We start from the raw sequence: 19829 nt of genomic DNA on the forward strand, positions 1-19829 counted from the left end.
TATCAGTAGAGGGAGCACACATCCAGTGTTTAGCAGTGGAGAGAGGCGCACAAGCCAGTGTTTATCAGTAGAGGGAGCACACAATCCAGTGTTTAGCAGTGGAGAGAGCGCACAAGCCCACTGTTTATTAGTAGAGGGAGCACACAATCCAGTGTTTAACAGTGGAGAGAGCGCACAAGCCAGTGTTTATCGGTAGAGGGAGCACACAATCCAGTGTTTAGCAGTGGAGAGAGCGCACAAGCCAGTGTTTATCAGTAGAGGGAGCACACAATCCAGTGTTTAACAGTGGAGAGAGCACACAAGCCAGTGTTTATCGGTAGAGGGAGCACACAATCCAGTGTTTAGCAGTGGAGAGAGCGCACAAGCCAGTGTTTATCAGTAGAGGGAGCACACAATCCAGTGTTTAGCAGTGGAGAGAGCGCACAAGCCAGTGTTTATCAGTAGAGGGAGCACACAATCCAGTGTTTAGCAGTGGAGAGAGCACACAAGCAAGTGTTTATCGGTAGAGGGAGCACACAATCCAGTGTTTATCAGTGGAGAGAGCGCACAAGCCAGTGTTTATCGGTAGAGAGAGCACACAATCCAGTGTTTATCAGTAGAGAGAGCACACAAGCAAGTGTTTATCAGTAGAGGGAGCACACAATCCAGTGTTTAGCAGTGGAGAGAGCTCACAAGCCAGTGTTTATCGGTAGAGGGAGCACACAATCCAGTGTTTAGCAGTGGAGAGAGCGCACAAGCCAGTGTTTATCAGTAGAGGGAGCACACAATCCAGTGTTTAGCAGTGGAGAGAGCGCACAAGCCAGTGTTTATCAGTAGAGGGAGCACACAATCCAGTGTTTAGCAGTGGAGAGAGCACACAAGCAAGTGTTTATCGGTAGAGGGAGCACACAATCCAGTGTTTATCAGTGGAGAGAGCGCACAAGCCAGTGTTTATCGGTAGAGAGAGCACACAATCCAGTGTTTATTAGTAGAGGGAGCACACAATCCAGTGTTTAACAGTGGAGAGAGCGCACAAGCCAGTGTTTATCGGTAGAGGGAGCACACAATCCAGTGTTTAGCAGTGGAGAGAGCGCACAAGCCAGTGTTTATCGGTAGAGGGAACACACAATCCAGTGTTTAGCAATGGAGAGAGCGCACAAGCCAGTAGCCAGTGTTTATCGGTAGAGGGAGCACACAATCCAGTGTTTAGCAGTGGAGAGAGCGCACAAGCCAGTGTTTATCGGTAGAGGGAGCACACAATCCAGTGTTTAACAGTGGAGAGAGCGCACAAGCCAGTGTTTATCAGTAGAGGGAGCACACAATCCAGTGTTTAGCAGTGGAGAGAGCGCACAAGCCAGTGTTTATCAGTAGAGGGAGCACACAATCCAGTGTTTAGCAGTGGAGAGAGCGCACAAGCCACTGTTTATTAGTAGAGGGAGCACACAATCCAGTGTTTAACAGTGGAGAGAGCGCACAAGCCAGTGTTTATCGGTAGAGGGAGCACACAATCCAGTGTTTAGCAGTGGAGAGAGCGCACAAGCCAGTGTTTATCAGTAGAGGGAGCACACAATCCAGTGTTTAACAGTGGAGAGAGCACACAAGCCAGTGTTTATCGGTAGAGGGAGCACACAATCCAGTGTTTAGCAGTGGAGAGAGCGCACAAGCCAGTGTTTATCAGTAGAGGGAGCACACAATCCAGTGTTTAGCAGTGGAGAGAGCGCACAAGCCAGTGTTTATCAGTAGAGGGAGCACACAATCCAGTGTTTAGCAGTGGAGAGAGCACACAAGCAAGTGTTTATCGGTAGAGGGAGCACACAATCCAGTGTTTATCAGTGGAGAGAGCGCACAAGCCAGTGTTTATCGGTAGAGAGAGCACACAAGCCAGTGTTTAGCAGTGGAGAGAAAGCACAAGCCAGTGTTTATCAGTAGAGAGAGCACACAAGCCAGTGTTTATCAGTAGAGAGAGCACACAAGCCAGTGTTTATCAGTAGAGAGAGCACACAAGCCAGTGTTTAGCAGTGGAGAGAAAGCACAAGCCAGTGTTTATCAGTAGAGAGAGCACACAAGCCAGTGTTTATCAGTGGAGAGAGCGCACAAGCCAGTGTTTATCAGTAGAGAGAGCACACAAGCCAGTGTTTAGCAATGGAGAGAAAGCACAAGCCAGTGTTTATCAGTAGAGAGAGCACACAAGCCAGTGTTTATCAGTAGAGAGAGCACACAAGCCAGTGTTTAGCAGTGGAGAGAAAGCACAAGCCAGTGTTTATCAGTAGAGAGAGCACACAAGCCAGTGTTTAGCTGTAGAGAGAGCACACAAGCCAGTGTTTATCAGTAGAGAGAGACGACAAGCCAGTGTTTAGCAGTGGAGGGAAAGCACAAGCCAGTGTTTATCAGTAGAGAGAACACGAGCCAGTGTTTATCAGTAGAGAGAGAGCACAAGCCAGTGTTTATCAGTAGAGAGAGAGAGCACAAGCCAGTGTTTAGCAGTGGAGGGAAAGCACAAGCCAGTGTTTATCAGTAGAGAGAACACAAGCCAGTGTTTATCAGTAGAGAGAGAGCACAAGCCAGTGTATATCAGTAGAGAGCGCACAAGCCAGTGTTTATCAGTAGAGAGAACACAAGCCAGTGTTTATCCGTGGAGAGAGCGCACAAACCAGTGTTTATCAGTAGAGAGAGAACACAAGCCAGTGTTTATCAGCAGAGAGAGCGCACAAGCCAGTGTTTATCAGTAGCGAGAGCACACAAGCCAGTGTTTATCGGTAGAGAGCGCACACAAGCCAGTGTTTATCAGTAGAGAGAGCGCACAAGCCAGTGTTTATCAGTAGAGAGAAAGCACAAGCCAGTGTTTATCAGTAGAGAGCACAAGCCAGTGTTTATCAGTAGAGAGAGCACACAAGCCAGTGTTTGTCAGTAGAGAGAGCACACAAGCCAGTGTTATCAGTAGAGAGAGCACAAGCCAGTGTTTTTCAGTAGAGAGAGTGCACAAGCCAGTGTTTTTCAGTAGAGAGAGTGCACAAGCCAGTGTTTAGCTGTAGAGAGAGAGCACAAGCCAGTGTTTATCAGTAGAGAGAGTGCACAAGCCAGTGTTTAGCTGTAGAGAGAGAGCACAAGCCAGTGTTTATCAGTAGAGAGAGTGCACAAGCCAGTGTTTAGCTGTAGAGAGAGAGCACAAGCCAGTGTTTATCAGTAGAGAGAGTGCACAAGCCAGTGTTTAGCTGTAGAGAGAGAGCACAAGCCAGTGTTTATCGGTAGAGGGAGTGCACAACCCAGTGGTTAGCAGTAGAGAGAGAGCACAAGCCAGTGTTTATCAGTAGACTGCACAAGCCAGTGTTTATTGTAGAGAGAGTGCACAACCCAGTGTTTATCAGTAGAGAGAGTGCACAAGCCAGTGTTTAGCAGTAGAGAGAGCGCGCACGCCAGTGTTTAGTCGTGGAAAGAGCATACAAGCCAGTGTTTATCAGTAGAGAGAGCACACAAGGAAGTGTTTATCGGTAGAGGGAGCACACAATCCAGTGTTTAGCAGTGGAGAGAGCGCACAAGCCAGTGTTTATCAGTAAAGAGAGCACTCAAGCCAGTGTTTAGCAGTGGAGAGAGCGCACAAGCCAGTGTTTATCGGTAGAGGGAGCACACAATCCAGCGTTTAGCAATGGAGAGAGCGCACAAGCCAGTAGCCAGTGTTTATCGGTAGAGGGAGCACACAATCCAGTGTTTAGCAGTGGAGAGAGCGCACAAGCCAGTGTTTATCGGTAGAGGGAGCACACAATCCAGTGTTTAACAGTGGAGAGAGCGCACAAGCCAGTGTTTATCAGTAGAGGGAGCACACAATCCAGTGTTTAGCAGTGGAGAGAGCGCACAAGCCAGTGTTTATCAGTAGAGGGAGCACACAATCCAGTGTTTAGCAGTGGAGAGAGCGCACAAGCCACTGTTTATTAGTAGAGGGAGCACACAATCCAGTGTTTAACAGTGGAGAGAGCGCACAAGCCAGTGTTTATCGGTAGAGGGAGCACACAATCCAGTGTTTAGCAGTGGAGAGAGCGCACAAGCCAGTGTTTATCGGTAGAGGGAACACACAATCCAGTGTTTAGCAATGGAGAGAGCGCACAAGCCAGTAGCCAGTGTTTATCGGTAGAGGGAGCACACAATCCAGTGTTTAGCAGTGGAGAGAGCGCACAAGCCAGTGTTTATCGGTAGAGGGAGCACACAATCCAGTGTTTAACAGTGGAGAGAGCGCACAAGCCAGTGTTTATCAGTAGAGGGAGCACACAATCCAGTGTTTAGCAGTGGAGAGAGCGCACAAGCCAGTGTTTATCAGTAGAGGGAGCACACAATCCAGTGTTTAGCAGTGGAGAGAGCGCACAAGCCACTGTTTATTAGTAGAGGGAGCACACAATCCAGTGTTTAACAGTGGAGAGAGCGCACAAGCCAGTGTTTATCGGTAGAGGGAGCACACAATCCAGTGTTTAGCAGTGGAGAGAGCGCACAAGCCAGTGTTTATCAGTAGAGGGAGCACACAATCCAGTGTTTAACAGTGGAGAGAGCACACAAGCCAGTGTTTATCGGTAGAGGGAGCACACAATCCAGTGTTTAGCAGTGGAGAGAGCGCACAAGCCAGTGTTTATCAGTAGAGGGAGCACACAATCCAGTGTTTAGCAGTGGAGAGAGCGCACAAGCCAGTGTTTATCAGTAGAGGGAGCACACAATCCAGTGTTTAGCAGTGGAGAGAGCACACAAGCAAGTGTTTATCGGTAGAGGGAGCACACAATCCAGTGTTTATCAGTGGAGAGAGCGCACAAGCCAGTGTTTATCGGTAGAGAGAGCACACAATCCAGTGTTTATCAGTAGAGAGAGCACACAAGCAAGTGTTTATCAGTAGAGGGAGCACACAATCCAGTGTTTAGCAGTGGAGAGAGCGCACAAGCCAGTGTTTATCGGTAGAGGGAGCACACAATCCAGTGTTTAGCAGTGGAGAGAGCGCACAAGCCAGTGTTTATCAGTAGAGGGAGCACACAATCCAGTGTTTAGCAGTGGAGAGAGCGCACAAGCCAGTGTTTATCAGTAGAGGGAGCACACAATCCAGTGTTTAGCAGTGGAGAGAGCACACAAGCAAGTGTTTATCGGTAGAGGGAGCACACAATCCAGTGTTTATCAGTGGAGAGAGCGCACAAGCCAGTGTTTATCGGTAGAGAGAGCACACAATCCAGTGTTTATTAGTAGAGGGAGCACACAATCCAGTGTTTAACAGTGGAGAGAGCGCACAAGCCAGTGTTTATCGGTAGAGGGAGCACACAATCCAGTGTTTAGCAGTGGAGAGAGCGCACAAGCCAGTGTTTATCGGTAGAGGGAACACACAATCCAGTGTTTAGCAATGGAGAGAGCGCACAAGCCAGTAGCCAGTGTTTATCGGTAGAGGGAGCACACAATCCAGTGTTTAGCAGTGGAGAGAGCGCACAAGCCAGTGTTTATCGGTAGAGGGAGCACACAATCCAGTGTTTAACAGTGGAGAGAGCGCACAAGCCAGTGTTTATCAGTAGAGGGAGCACACAATCCAGTGTTTAGCAGTGGAGAGAGCGCACAAGCCAGTGTTTATCAGTAGAGGGAGCACACAATCCAGTGTTTAGCAGTGGAGAGAGCGCACAAGCCACTGTTTATTAGTAGAGGGAGCACACAATCCAGTGTTTAACAGTGGAGAGAGCGCACAAGCCAGTGTTTATCGGTAGAGGGAGCACACAATCCAGTGTTTAGCAGTGGAGAGAGCGCACAAGCCAGTGTTTATCAGTAGAGGGAGCACACAATCCAGTGTTTAACAGTGGAGAGAGCACACAAGCCAGTGTTTATCGGTAGAGGGAGCACACAATCCAGTGTTTAGCAGTGGAGAGAGCGCACAAGCCAGTGTTTATCAGTAGAGGGAGCACACAATCCAGTGTTTAGCAGTGGAGAGAGCGCACAAGCCAGTGTTTATCAGTAGAGGGAGCACACAATCCAGTGTTTAGCAGTGGAGAGAGCACACAAGCAAGTGTTTATCGGTAGAGGGAGCACACAATCCAGTGTTTATCAGTGGAGAGAGCGCACAAGCCAGTGTTTATCGGTAGAGAGAGCACACAATCCAGTGTTTATCAGTAGAGAGAGCACACAAGCAAGTGTTTATCAGTAGAGGGAGCACACAATCCAGTGTTTAGCAGTGGAGAGAGCGCACAAGCCAGTGTTTATCGGTAGAGGGAGCACACAATCCAGTGTTTAGCAGTGGAGAGAGCGCACAAGCCAGTGTTTATCAGTAGAGGGAGCACACAATCCAGTGTTTAGCAGTGGAGAGAGCGCACAAGCCAGTGTTTATCAGTAGAGGGAGCACACAATCCAGTGTTTAGCAGTGGAGAGAGCACACAAGCAAGTGTTTATCGGTAGAGGGAGCACACAATCCAGTGTTTATCAGTGGAGAGAGCGCACAAGCCAGTGTTTATCGGTAGAGAGAGCACACAATCCAGTGTTTATCAGTAGAGAGAGCACACAAGCAAGTGTTTATCAGTAGAGGGAGCACACAATCCAGTGTTTAGCAGTGGAGAGAGCGCACAAGCCAGTGTTTATCAGTAGAGGGAGCACACAATCCAGTGTTTAGCAGTGGAGAGAGCACACAAGCAAGTGTTTATCGGTAGAGGGAGCACACAATCCAGTGTTTATCAGTGGAGAGAGCGCACAAGCCAGTGTTTATCGGTAGAGAGAGCACACAATCCAGTGTTTATCAGTAGAGAGAGCACACAAGCAAGTGTTTATCAGTAGAGGGAGCACACAATCCAGTGTTTAGCAGTGGAGAGAGCGCACAAGCCAGTGTTTATCGGTAGAGGGAGCACACAATCCAGTGTTTAGCAGTGGAGAGTGCGCACAAGCCAGTGTTTATCAGTAGAGGGAGCACACAATCCAGTGATAGCAGTGGAGAGAGCACACAATCCAGTGTTTATCGGTAGAGGGAGCACACAATCCAGTGTTTAGCAGTGGAGAGAGCGAGCAAGCAAGTGTTTATCGGTAGAGGGAGCACACAATCCAGTGTTTAGCAGTGGAGAGTGCGCACAAGCCAGTGTTTATCAGTAGAGGGAGCACACAATCCAGTGTTTAGCAGTGGAGAGAGCACACAATCCAGTGTTTATCGGTAGAGGGAGCACACAATCCAGTGTTTAGCAGTGGAGAGAGCGAACAAGCAAGTGTTTATCGGTAGAGGGAGCACACAATCCAGTGTTTAGCAGTGGAGAGAGCACACAATCCAGTGTTTAGCAGTGGAGAGAGCGCACAAGCCAGTGTTTATCAGTAGAGGGAGCACACAATCCAGTGTTTAGCAGTGGAGAGAGCGCACAAGCCAGTGTTTATCGGTAGAGGGAGCACACAATCCAGTGTTTAGCAGTGGAGAGAGCACACAAGCAAGTGTTTATCAGTAGAGGGAGCACACAATCCAGTGTTTAGCAGTGGAGAGAGCACACAAGCCAGTGTTTATCAGTAGAGGGAGCACACAAGCCAGTGTTTAGCAGTGGAGAGAGCACACAAGCCAGTGTTTATCAGTAGAGGGAGCACACAAGCAAGTGTTTATCAGTAGAGGGAGCACACAAGCCAGTGTTTAGCAGTGGAGAGAGCACACAAGCAAGTGTTTATCAGTAGAGGGAGCGCACAAGCAAGTGTTTATCCGTAGAGGGAGCACACAATCCAGTGTTTAGCAGTGGAGAGAGCACACAAGCCAGTGTTTATCAGTAGAGGGAGCACACAATCCAGTGTTTAGCAGTGGAGAGAGCACACAACCAGTTGAAAGTGAGGAATTGAATGGTATAAACAGATCGGTCAATATATATTTGAAGACATGTTCACTGTGAGTCAGCGAAGACACACTCAGGGCCCTGGATGCAAAATAAAAGCAGATTGAAACGGAGAGCCCTGAACACGTGTACAAATAAACCCCACGCTGTTATTTATAAACAGCATGAACAGGAACTTGGTTTTGAAACACAGCCCCTGATAAACATCACTCCCCTGCACATGCTGCCAGTCCTGCCATTGAGATCCTATCTCTCTTCCGATCCGCTTTCGCAGAACCATAACAAAGGGTTGAGAGGTGTAAGTTCATGGCATTAGCAGGAGATGCAGAGGTTGTGAGCAATATTTATTGTCTCATTTCCCAGTGCAATCGTTCGGTTTCCTTTATCTTGGCGGCGTTTCTCGCTGGGTGTCACAAGGCAACCCTTCCTTCTTTAACCCTTTGCGTCGCAGTACAGTCAAGCCTCAATCAGTCCTATTCTAACAATGAGCGAATTGGGGGTTCCATCACATTTTTTTTTGAATGGATCATATGGCACAAAGGATGGGGAAAGGGTGAAAGAACGGTATCCGGTGTTGCAAATGTTAAAAGATCACTCCGACATGTCATTGGCAATGCAGAGTAGGAAGTGCATATTCCAAGGTATCATATTTGCAAGTGCCATTCCTGTTAAATAACCAGTTCTTTAGGTATCTCGATGTATGTAACACAAAGTCACCGGGTCAAAATCCTGGCACTCCCTCCCTAACAGCACTGTGGGAGTACCCTCACCACACGGACTGCAGCGGTTCAAGAAGGCGGCTCACCACCACCTTCTCAAGGGGCAACTAGGGATGGGCAATAAATGCTGGCCTTGCCAGTGACGCCCACATCCCATAAACGAATAAATAAAAAGTATGGTTTAAAGTCTCTAATTGGAATGCATCGCCTGGAAGTTAATTTTCAATTGGGTAAATACTTGAAAGGGAAACGCAGGGCTCTGGGGGAAAGAGCAGGGGGGAGTGGGACTAATTGGAGAGCTCTTTCAAAGAGCCAGCACAGGCACGATGGGCCGAATGGCCTCCTTCTGTGCTGTCTGATTCTATGAATTGGCACATACTGCATGTCTCCTCCCCCACACACAGTCTGCAAGGACCAAGCGCCCTGCTCCTGCCCCCTGACAAGGCGATCGGCAGCTGCCCCTTGTGCTTTCAACAGGACGCGTGACCTTCAGTGAAAACCGCATCCACCACAGGGGCTGCCTCTGTCCCGAGATAACAAGTTCATGCGAATATGCATCGGCGGCTTTAGAAGTCCCCACCCGCACCCCCTCCCCCCCAGAAAAAAGTTTCATAACAGAGTCGACTTTATGGGTGTAGGGCCTTTTATTCTGCTTCCAAATCGGTTACACCCACCGGCAGCCAAACTGGAGCAGCGTCAGGAGGGACTTCAGATCGTCCCAGTCCCATCGCCTCGTCCTTTACTGTTCAAACACACAGAGAGGGAGGGAGGGAGGAGAGAGAGAGAGGGGGAGGAGAGAGAGAGAGGGGGGGAGAGAGTGAGAGGGGAGAGAGAGGGAGGAGAGAGAGGGGGAGAGAGAGTGAGAGGGGGGAGAGAGGGAGGAGAGAGAGGGGGAGAGAGAGTGAGAGGGGGGAGAGAGGGAAGGAGGAGAGAGAGGGGGGGGAGAGAGAGAGTGAGAGGGGGAGGGAGGGAAGGAGGAGAGAGAGGGGGGGAGAGAGAGAGTTAGAGGGGGAGGGAGGGAGGAGAGGGGGGAGAGAGAGTGAGAGGGGGGAGAGAGAGGGGGAGAGAGAGTGAGAGGGGGGAGAGAGGGAAGGAGGAGAGAGAGGGAGGGAGAGAGAGAGTGAGAGGGGGGAGGGAGGAGAGAGGGAATGAGAGGGAGGAGAGGGGGAGGAGAGAGAGGGGGGAGAGAGAGTGAGAGGGGAGAGAGAGGGAGGAGAGAGAGGGGGAGAGAGAGTGAGAGGGGGGAGAGAGGGAGGAGAGAGAGGGGGGAGAGAGGGAAGGAGGAGAGAGGGGGGAGAGAGAGAGTGAGAGGGGGGAGGGAGGAGAGAGGGAATGAGAGGGAGGAGAGGGGGAGGAGAGAGAGGGGGAAGAGAGAGAGTGAGAGGGGAGAGCGAGGGAGGGAGGAGAGAGAGAGGGGGAGCGAGAGAGTGAGGGGGGAGAGAGGAGAGAGGGAATGAGAGGGAGGAGAGGGGGAGGAGAGAGAGAGGGAGGGAGAGAGAGTGAGAGGGAGGAGAGAGGGGGGAAAGTGAGAGGGGGAGGGAGGAGAGAGGGAATGAGAGGGAGGAGAGGGGGAGGAGAGAGAGAGGGAGGGAGAGAGAGAGTGAGAGGGAGGAGAGAGAGAGGGGGGAGAGTGAGAGGGGGGAGGGAGGAGAGAGGGAATGAGAGGGGGGAGGGAGGAGAGAGGGAATGAGAGGGAGGAGAGAGTGAGGGGAGAGAGAGAGGGAAGGAGGGAGAGAGGGAAGGAGAGTGAGAGGGGGAAAAGAGGGGGAGGGAAGGAGAGAGGGAGGGAAGGAGAGAGGGAGGGAGGGAGAGAGAGAGAGGGAAGAGAGGAAGGGAGGAGAGAGAGGGGGGGAAGGAGAGAGCGAGGGAAGGAGAGAGAGGGAAAAGAGGGGAAGGAGAGGGAGGAGGGGGGGGGGGGAGAGGAGGGGAAGGAGAGAGGAGGGGGAAGACGGAGAGGTTTGACCCGACAAGTACAGACACCGCTGAACCTTGTGTGCACAGATATAATCGGTGTAATTCTGTGTACTATAAAAGTCTGTTTTGTATTCAAAACAGTCCCTGTGGAGCTGACAGTAATACCGCCCTGGCGCTAATGTGTGTAAGTGGGCCGATCTGATCAATGCTGAAGACCCACAGGCCTTCCTGGCCCCCAGTGTTGGGGTTCTTGTACCTACAGGAGATACTGGGAGCAGAATGCAGCAAGTCGCCCGGTAGCACGGGGTGTATTGCAAGCAGCAGTTTGTGTAATGTGTAAAGCCCCCGCGGTCTGATCCTCAGAGAATGTCGAGCACTGAAACAGCCCCCTGTACTCCACTCCTGCCGGCTCACCCCACCAGCACAGCCTCCTGTGCCTTTCTGCCTGCTGTTCCTATCTAGTCCCCCCACCACACACACACACACACACCTTTAAATCTCACCAGCACTGTGGTCATGAGATTCCCATCTGCCTTGCTCTGTGATTTCACCCACACAAGTACAGCCAGGCTCACAATTACCTGTCTAACCGGAGCGCCGTGAGAGCGTTTTCACCCCCGGGACAAGGTGATCCCTTCCACATCTGCGACCTTCCAGCGACTCAAAGCCACAGGGAAAAGTGCAGAGAATCTAAATCCGCCTGCCTGCTGGAAGTGACTGGAAACTGGCCAGAATCAGCTCGCTTTCCCCCAAATGATTGTCTCAATATCAGTAGGGCAGGGGTTCCTTCATTGGGGGGGGGGGGGGCAGACAGCTTGGGAGATCGAACGAACCAAAAACAATTGAGCAATTCACAATTAAATCTCCTTGCAACTGATTTTAAAAGCAATCTCTCTAATCAAGCTTGCTTCAAGTCTCGGCCAGGTTGTCCCTTCGCCACTTACTTACGTTTTCGAGGTGGCAGAGTCGAATCCACTCCTTGTCCTTTGGGCTCCTAAATACATTTGTATGCATTTGTCCAGACAGCGAACAACCGAAGCGAAAACGGAATCCGGCAGCGATGCTGATTCATGGCCCGCCAGCAGCCAGGGTCTAACTCACCGTCCGCATGTTGCTAGCGGCAGCACTGATCTCAAGAGTGCATACCTCCTCCTGCCAGACACACGCAGACACCGTCTCTCCCTCCCTCTCTCTCTCTCTCACACACTCTCTCTCCACTCCAGCAGACCTGGTGTCAATCGTTCCTTGTTTGCCCTGTGGACGAGCAAAAAAAAGTTTTCAGATTGCACAGGAGGGCTTGAGGGATCGTTGCAAACGTGGATGTCAGGAGCCTTTCTCCAGCTATCGGTGTTTCCCAATGACCGCTTTCTCTCCCACCCAACACCCCCCTCCCCTCCCCTACCCCCCACCTCTTGTCCAGGGATCAACTGCCTTCACTTGCCAGTGAAAGGAGTTGTGGCGAGAATGTCTGATCAGAGCACTCGGTGTTAAATTTCACCAACTGGCTGCTGACATCACAGCCCCCCTATCTGGGCTGCTGCGGCGTCTCTCGCTGAAGACCAGCTTCCATTGATCAGCACAGTAAACTCGGCAATACCAAAGCAAGAGACCTTTATGATTGACAAGATCCAGAGATAGCCAAAAGACTTGCATTTCCACACAGCGCCTTTCACGAACTCAGGACGTCCCAAAGCGCTTCACAAGCCATGCTGTACTTTTTGAAGTGTAGCCACTGTTGTAATGTAGGAAACACGGCAGCCAATTTGCATTACAGCAAGATCCCACGAACAGCAATAAACTAATGAGCAGATAATCTGTTTTTAGTGATGTTGATTGAGGGATAAATATTGGCCAGGTCACCGGGGAGATCTCCCCCTGCTCATCTTCCAATAGTGCCATGGGATCTTTTACGTCCACCTGAGAGGGCAGACGGGGCCTCGGTTTAACGTCTCGTTCGAAAGACGGCATCTCCAACAGTGCGGCACTCCCTCAGTACTGCCCCTCTGACAGTGCGGCGTTCCCTCAGTACTGCCCCTCCGACAGTGCAGCGCTCCCTCAGTACTGCCCCTCCGATAGTGCAGCGCTCCCTGATACTGCCCCTCCGACAGTGCAGCGCTCCCTCAGTATTGCCCCTCCGACAATGTAGTACTCCCTCAGTACTGCCCCTCCGACAGTGCAGCTCTCCCTCTGTACTGCCCCTCCGACAGTGCAGCGCTCTCAGTACTGCCCCTCCGACAGTGCGGTGCTCCCTCAGTACTGCCCCTCAGACAGTGCGGCACTCCCTCAGTACTGCCCCTCCGACGGTGCAGCGCTCCCTCAGTACTGCCCCTCCGACAGTGCAGCACTCCCTCAGTACTGCCCCTCCGACAGTGCAGCGCTCCCTCAGTACTGCTCCTCCGACAGTGCAGCACTCCCTCAGTACTGCCCCTCCGACAGTGCAGCTCTCCCTCTGTACTGCCCCTCCGACAGTGCAGCGCTCTCTCAGTACTGCCCCTCTGACAGTGCAGTGCTCCCTCTGTACTGCCCCTCTGACAGTGCAGTGCTCCCTCTGTACTGCTCCTCCGACAGTGCAGCGCTCTCTCAGTACTGCCCCTCCGACAGTGCAGCTCTCCCTCTGTACTGCCCCTCCGACAGTGCAGCGCTCTCTCAGTACTGCCCCTCCGACAGTGCAGCGCTCCCTCTGTACTGCCCCTCCAACAGTGCAGCGCTCTCTCAGTACTGCCCCTCCGACAGTGCAGCGCTCCCTCTGTACTGCCCCTCCGACAGTGCAGCGCTCGCTCTGTACTGCCCCTCCGACAGTGCAACGCTCTCTCAGTACTGCCCCTCCGACAGTGCAGCGCTCTCTCAGTACTGCCCCTCTGACAGTGCAGCACTCCCTCAGTACTGCCCCTCCGACAGTGCAGTGCTCCCTCAGTACTGCCCCTCCGACAGTGCGGCGCTCCCTCAGTACTGCCCCTCCGACAGTGCAGCACTCCCTCGGTACTGCCCCTCCGACAGTGCAGCGCTCCCTCAGTACTGCCCCTCCGACATTGCAGCGCTCCCTCAGTACTGCCCCTCCGACAGTGCAGTGCTCCCTCGGTACTGCCCCTCCGACAGTACAGCTCTCCCTCAGTACTGCCCCTCCAACAATGTAGTACTCCCTCAGTATCTATCGATCTCAGATTTAACATTATTAATTGAGCCCCGGTATCTACTGCTTTGTGTGGGAGGGAGTTCCACACTTCCACCACCCTTTGTGTGAAGAAGTGTTTCCTAACTTCTCTCCTGAGTGGCCTGGCTCTGATTTGAAGGTTATGTTCACTTGTCCTAGACTCCCACCACCCCAACCCTATCAACTCCTTTCAAAATCCTAAAAACCTCAAACAAATCACCGCTTTACCTTCTCTATTCTGGGGGCTACAAGCCTAGATTTTGTACGGTAGCGTAGTGGTTATGTTGCTGGACTAATAATCTCAGAGATGTGAGTTCAAATCCCAACCATGGCAGCTGGGGAATTTTAAATCAGTTAATTAAATAAATCTGGAATAAAAAGCTAGCGTCAGTAATGGTAACCATGGAACTAGCCGATTGTTGTAAAAATTAGTCTGAGCCATCTGGTTCATTAATGTCCTTTTGGGAAGGAAATCTGCTGTCCTGACCCGGTCTGGCCTATATGTGACTCCAAACCCACAGCAATGTGGTTGACTCTTAACTGCCCTCTGAAATGACAGCTCACCGCCACCTTCTCAAGGGCAGTTAGGGATGGGCAATAAATGCTGGCCTTGCCATCGACGCCCACATCCCGTGAATGAATTTAAAAAAATCACTCCTCATATTACAAGGGTAACGGTTATCTTGACACTGCTTGGTTGGAATTCTGATTCTCCCGCCCATGAGGGGAGCTCTACATTTGAAATGTAAATATTAAATTTCACCCTTTCGAAGCACTGACATTCTTCTTCTTCTTAGGCAGTCCCTCGAAACCGAGGATGACTTGCTTCCACATTAAAAATGAGTTCTCAGGTGACTGATGAGTCCAATGTGGGACCTGCAGTCTCTGTCACAGGTGGGGCAGATGGTGGTTGAAGGGGCGGGTGGGTGGGGTGCTTGGGTTGACGTGCGCTCCTTGCACTACCTGCACTTGGCTTCCGCTTGCTCCCGGCGAAGAAACCTGAGGTGTTCCGTGCCTTAGCAGCACATAGACCCTCCTGGCCTCCATGCTTGCTGCCATTGTAAATGGATCTTTGCTCAGTTACTGTTTCTTTCACTTTTAAAAGCCCCCCCGCCGCACCCCCCCAAAAATTATGTTTCAGTCCCTTCCAACTAAAAAGAAAAGCAAGACTTACATTTCTATAGCACCTTTCATAACCTCCCAAAGCACTTTACAGCCAATGAAGTACTTTTGAAGTGTATTCAATGTTGCAATTAAGTAGGATTACACCGGATATACAGCACAAAAACAGGCCATTCGGCCCAACCAGTCCATGCCGGTGTTTATGCTCCACTTGAGCCTCCTCCCATCTTTCCTCATCTAAATCTATCAGTGTAACCCTCTATTCCCTTCTCCCTCATGTGCTTGTCCAGCCTCCCCTTAAATGCATCGATACTATTCGCTTCAACCACTCCCTGTGGTAGCGAGTTCCACATTCTCACCACTCTCTGGGTAAAGAAGTTTCCTCTGAATTCCCTATTGGATTTCTTGGTGACTTTCTTATATTGATGGCCTCTAGTTTTGCTCTTCCCCACAAGTGGAAACATTCTCTCTGTATCCACTCTATCAAAACCTTTCATAATGTTAAAGACCTCTATTAGGTCACCCCTCAGCCTTCTCTCTTTTCAAGAGAAGAGAGACCCAGCCTGTTCATCCTTTCCTGATAGATATAGCCTCGCAGTTCTGGTATCATCCTTGTAAATCTTTTTTGCAAATTGAGGCGTTGCTGGACCAGGAGCCAAGGTGAGATACAATGTGATCTGCACGTGTTATGAACAGTTACACCACCAGTTCCAAATAAATTCCATAGGTTGCCTCAGACAGGGATGTCAAATGCGTTACCTGTCTAACTACAGGAAACTTTTTTTTATCCGGCACCGACGGGACCGACGTGGTGCCGGTTCATCAAAAATTCCGGATAACCGAGAGCTATAGTAAAAGATACGGAGAGCTGAGAGCTCCGTATAAAGCAACAAACCCTGTTGCTTAGCAACAAGTGCAGAACAATGGCCACAAGTTCCAAGCGTCTCTGTAGCTTAGCAACAGCTGCAGCCACACCCTTGCACAGCAACAGGTCGAGGAAGGCAAGTACAATATGAAGTAAAACTTACCTGAACATACTCCTGAATTTTGCTGGTTAACCGAGATTTCTGGTTATTTAGGTGCCAGTAAATCGAAAGTTTCCTGTACCTGGGATAGACACCTTGCAAGGGCACCGACTACAGGTGATAAAAGGGAACAGTAGCCCCAGTTGGGGTAGTGCAGCGTAACAGACAATTAGGTAAGGGTATCAAGGGATACGGAGCAATGGTAGGAAACTGGAGTTGAGGTGCAGATCAGCCAGGATCTAATGGAATATTCAGCGTGAAACCAATGCATCTCCAACAATGGGTTCTCTTCCTGCCTCCACACAGTTACCTTACGAGTTCTCCTACGATCCATACTTGGCCCACTCCTGTTACTTACCAACATGCTGCCAGTCGGTGAATTCATCCACAAGCATAGTGCCAGTTTCTATGTGCATTCTGATGACCCCCCAGTTCTACCCCTCCACCACTACCCTCAACCATTTCTTTGCTATGAGACTGCCTGTCTGTGAATGAGTCAAAGAATCCTCCACAGGGACATCTGAGAGACTTAACCCACCGTCACCTCTTTTCACTTGCCAGTGACTCAATTTACCCTCCTGACCCTTTGCTCTGGCTGAACCAGATTGTGTGAAACCTCAGCAAGGGTATTGGAACCAAGGCGGGCAGATGTGTACAAGATTATGACGGGTTTGGATAGGCTAGACGGGGAAAAGCTGTTCCCACTAGCTGATGGTACAAGGACTTGGGGACACAGATTTAGGGGGCTAAATTCGGTTGATTTGCGCCTTCCATTAGCGCCCTAAGGGCACTAACGGGGCGCAAATCAACTAGCACCTAGGCGCGGCGCCGCTAACGCCTCCCGTGAAATTCAGTGGGCCCTGGCTGTAATATTGGGTGGCGCCCCCTGACTTACCGCCGGACGCCATGTCCGACAGGGTCAGGAGGGCCTACCTGCGGCCGGGGCGGCTCTAGTTAAAGGGGAGGTGGCGGGCGGTCATTTTTGTTGCTGGCCGCCTGCCAGCACCTGCCCCTGTTGCTGTCCCCGGCCCACGTGAATCCCCCCCACGAGGTGCGGGCTGCTCTCCATGAGCCCGGCACTCCCGATCCCTGGTGGCCCAGCTGGGCACCGGGACGTGCTGCGCCAGGCCCCTCCCCTTTAAGAAGGGGAGGAAGGCCTGCAGTACCGCGGCACATAGCACCGTGGTTTTGGCTCACAGCGCCCCAAGAGGGACGCGGGGCGCTTCCAGTAGCACCCCGCCTCCCTCTCGGGGCGCTACCTGGGAAAATCGGCCGCGGGGACGCTAACTTTTTCCTGGCGAAGGGCGCTACCGAATTTTTACCCCTTAAGGTTTTGGGCAAGAGATACAGGGGGCGATGTGAGGAAAAACTTTTTTACGCAGCGAGTGGTGATGACCTGGAACTCGCTGCCGACGGAGGTGGAAGCGGAGACAGTCAATGGGCCAGAAATTCAGGTCGGAGGCTTCCTGCGGGTGCAAGCCTCTGACCTGCACTTACCTAGCGCGTCAGCCGTTGTGCTGTGGGCCCGCGTGGGATTCCGATCCTGGGCCTCCTCCAGCTGCCGGCACACAGTGCTTGCGTATCCCAGGGGCGCAGTTAGTTCGAAGCGTCCCCTGGGATCACGTGGGCCATGGAGAGCCAATGGTAGCAGGGAATCTGTATTAATAGATTTGACAGGAAGAGCTGTCAAATCTATGAATAGAGTTCGGCCCCAAAACATAACTAAAACTTCAAATACATTTTTTTTAAATCACATTTTTAAAATAACTATAAATTACATAAAATAACTATTACAAACAATAATTTAAATTTTTGAAAAAATTAATTACAGTTTTTAACGGGGCTAAAATAAACTTACCTTTATTTAAAGTATTTAGAAATAATAAACCTGTGGAAAAAATGTTTTAATTTTACTTAATTCACCACTTACCTTGTTAAAAGCAGGCCTCGCGATTGCTTTTTAAAAGCGTAGCTGCTGGAGACTTACCCTCCCAGAGAAACCTGGAAAAAAAACGGAAGTTCGATGCGCACGCGCTGCCTCTCCGGCGCACGCGTTCGGCCTGTGAACCCCTTCCTTCAAGGGAACGGAAGTTCCGGTTTACTGCGCATGCGCAGTGCACGCACGAAACCGGCGCTTTCGTTGGGCCTACGCGTGAGTACCCAGCGCGTACTCACCCGTGGGGACCCGAAGTTCTGGCCCAATATATATATATGACTCTATGGAGTTAAGATACAAATTAGCCATGATCTAATTGAATGGCGGAACAGGCTCGAGGGGCTGAATGGCCTCCTCCTGTTCCTACGTTCCTATCCTGTTCATACCACATCACATCACTCACCAAGGCCATTTACTTTCATCTCTGGAGCATTAACCACCTCTGCCCATACTTCACCCACACTGGCACTGAAACCCTCACCCACACCTTTGTCACTTCTAGACGTGCTTTTTCCAATGTCCTCCTTGCTGGTCTCCATCCCCCACCCTCTGAATTGTTCAAAACTCAACGCCCCCCCTTATCCTGCCCTACAATAAGTAATGCTTGCCCACCAGTCCTGTCTTCGCTGACATACATTAGCTCCAACATGCCGAATGTAGTATCCTCATTTTCTAATCTTTCAAATCTTTCCACGGCTTTCCCCTACCCTCTCTTGTAAATCTCCTTACACTCCCTCCCGCACTCTTCCCGAAACCATAGGTGGCAGAGCCTTCAGTCACATTTCTAAACCTCTTATAGAAACCTTCGCAAAACCTAGCTTTGGGTTACCTCCCCAATTATTATCTATTCCTTTAATTAATTTTGTACTCTCCTCCCCCCATCCTGCCTCCCCACCCCTCGAAAGCACCATTGAGATGTTTCACACATCAAAGGTGCTATATAAATGTGTGTTCCTTAAAAAATATCCAAATGGTCAGCGAACACCCTCAGCAATAGGTCTTTGCACTGAATTAGCAGATTAAGCAGCTGGTGGGGGCACTACAACAACAACTTACATTTATCACAGAAATCACAGAAACCCCACAGTGCAGATAGAGGCCATTTCGGCCCATCGAGCCTGCACCGACACATATCCCACCCGATCCCCGTAACCCCTACACCAACACATATCCCACCCTATCCCTGTAACCCCACGTATTTAATCCCCCTAACACTAAGGATCAATTTTATCATAGCCAATCAACCTAACCCGCACATCTTTGGACTGCGGGAGGAAACCGGAGCACCCGGAGGAAACCCACGCAAACACGGGGAGAATGTGCAAACTCCACACAGACAGTCACCCGAGGCCGGATTCGAACCCGGGTCCCTGGCGCTGTGAAGCAACAGTGCTAACCACTATGCTACCGTGCTATATAGCGCCTATACCATCCCAAGGCACTTCAGAGACAGAATTTGACACCGAGACACATCAGATGATATTAGGGCAGGTGACCAAAAGCTTGGTCGAAGGGGTAGGATTTAAGGAGCGTCTTAAAGGAGGTGAGAGTGGTAGACAGTCGGAGAGAGAGAATTCCAGAGCTTAGGGTGGTAAGCTTCAAAAAAGGTGGTAGAGAGAAAACGAGGAATTACAGACTGGTTAGCCTGACATCGGTAGTGGGGAAAATGCTAGAGTCCATTATAAAAGATGTAACAGCAGAGCACTTGGAAAACAATGACAGGATCGGACAAAGTCAGCATGGATTTACAAAAGGTAAATCGTGCTTGGCTAATCTACTGGAATTTTTTGAGGATGTAACTGATAAAATAGATAAGGGAGAACCAGTGGATGTGGTGTATTTGGACTTTCAAAAGGCTTTTGATAAGGTCCCGCATGAGAGATTAGCGTGTAAAGTTAAGGCACATGGGATTGGGGGCAAGGTATTGTCTTGGATAGAGAACTGGTTGGCAGACAGAAAGCAAAGAGTTGGAATAAACGTTTTTTTTTCCGAGTGGCAGGCAGTGACTAGTGGGGTACCGCAGGGATTGGTCCTTGGACCCCAGCTATTCACAATATATATTAATTATCTAGACGAGGGAACTAGATGTAATATCTCCAAGTTTGCAGACGACACAAAGCTGGGTGGGCGTGTGTGCTGTGAGGAGGATGCTGAGAAACTCCAGTATGATTTGGACAGGTTGGGTGTTTGGGCAGA

At 50.6% G+C, this 19829-nt stretch overlaps 1 protein-coding gene across 1 annotated transcript in view; it reads right to left on the reverse strand.

The window, feature by feature from the left end:
* Positions 1 to 11768, reverse strand: part of col24a1 (collagen type XXIV alpha 1) — a 677579-nt gene extending 665811 nt beyond the window's left edge. The window contains exon 1 of the mRNA XM_085983549.1: positions 11348 to 11768. Coding sequence (XP_085839675.1) covers positions 11348 to 11403 — 56 coding nt within the window. The 5' untranslated portion in view covers positions 11404 to 11768. The remainder of the gene's footprint in view (positions 1 to 11347) is intronic.
* Positions 11769 to 19829: the final 8061 nt, after the last annotated feature.

Source organism: Somniosus microcephalus, chromosome 3, assembly GCF_052327205.1.
Source record: "Somniosus microcephalus isolate GS21.2 chromosome 3, FLI_Smic_1.0, whole genome shotgun sequence".
NCBI lineage: Eukaryota > Metazoa > Chordata > Chondrichthyes > Squaliformes > Somniosidae > Somniosus > Somniosus microcephalus.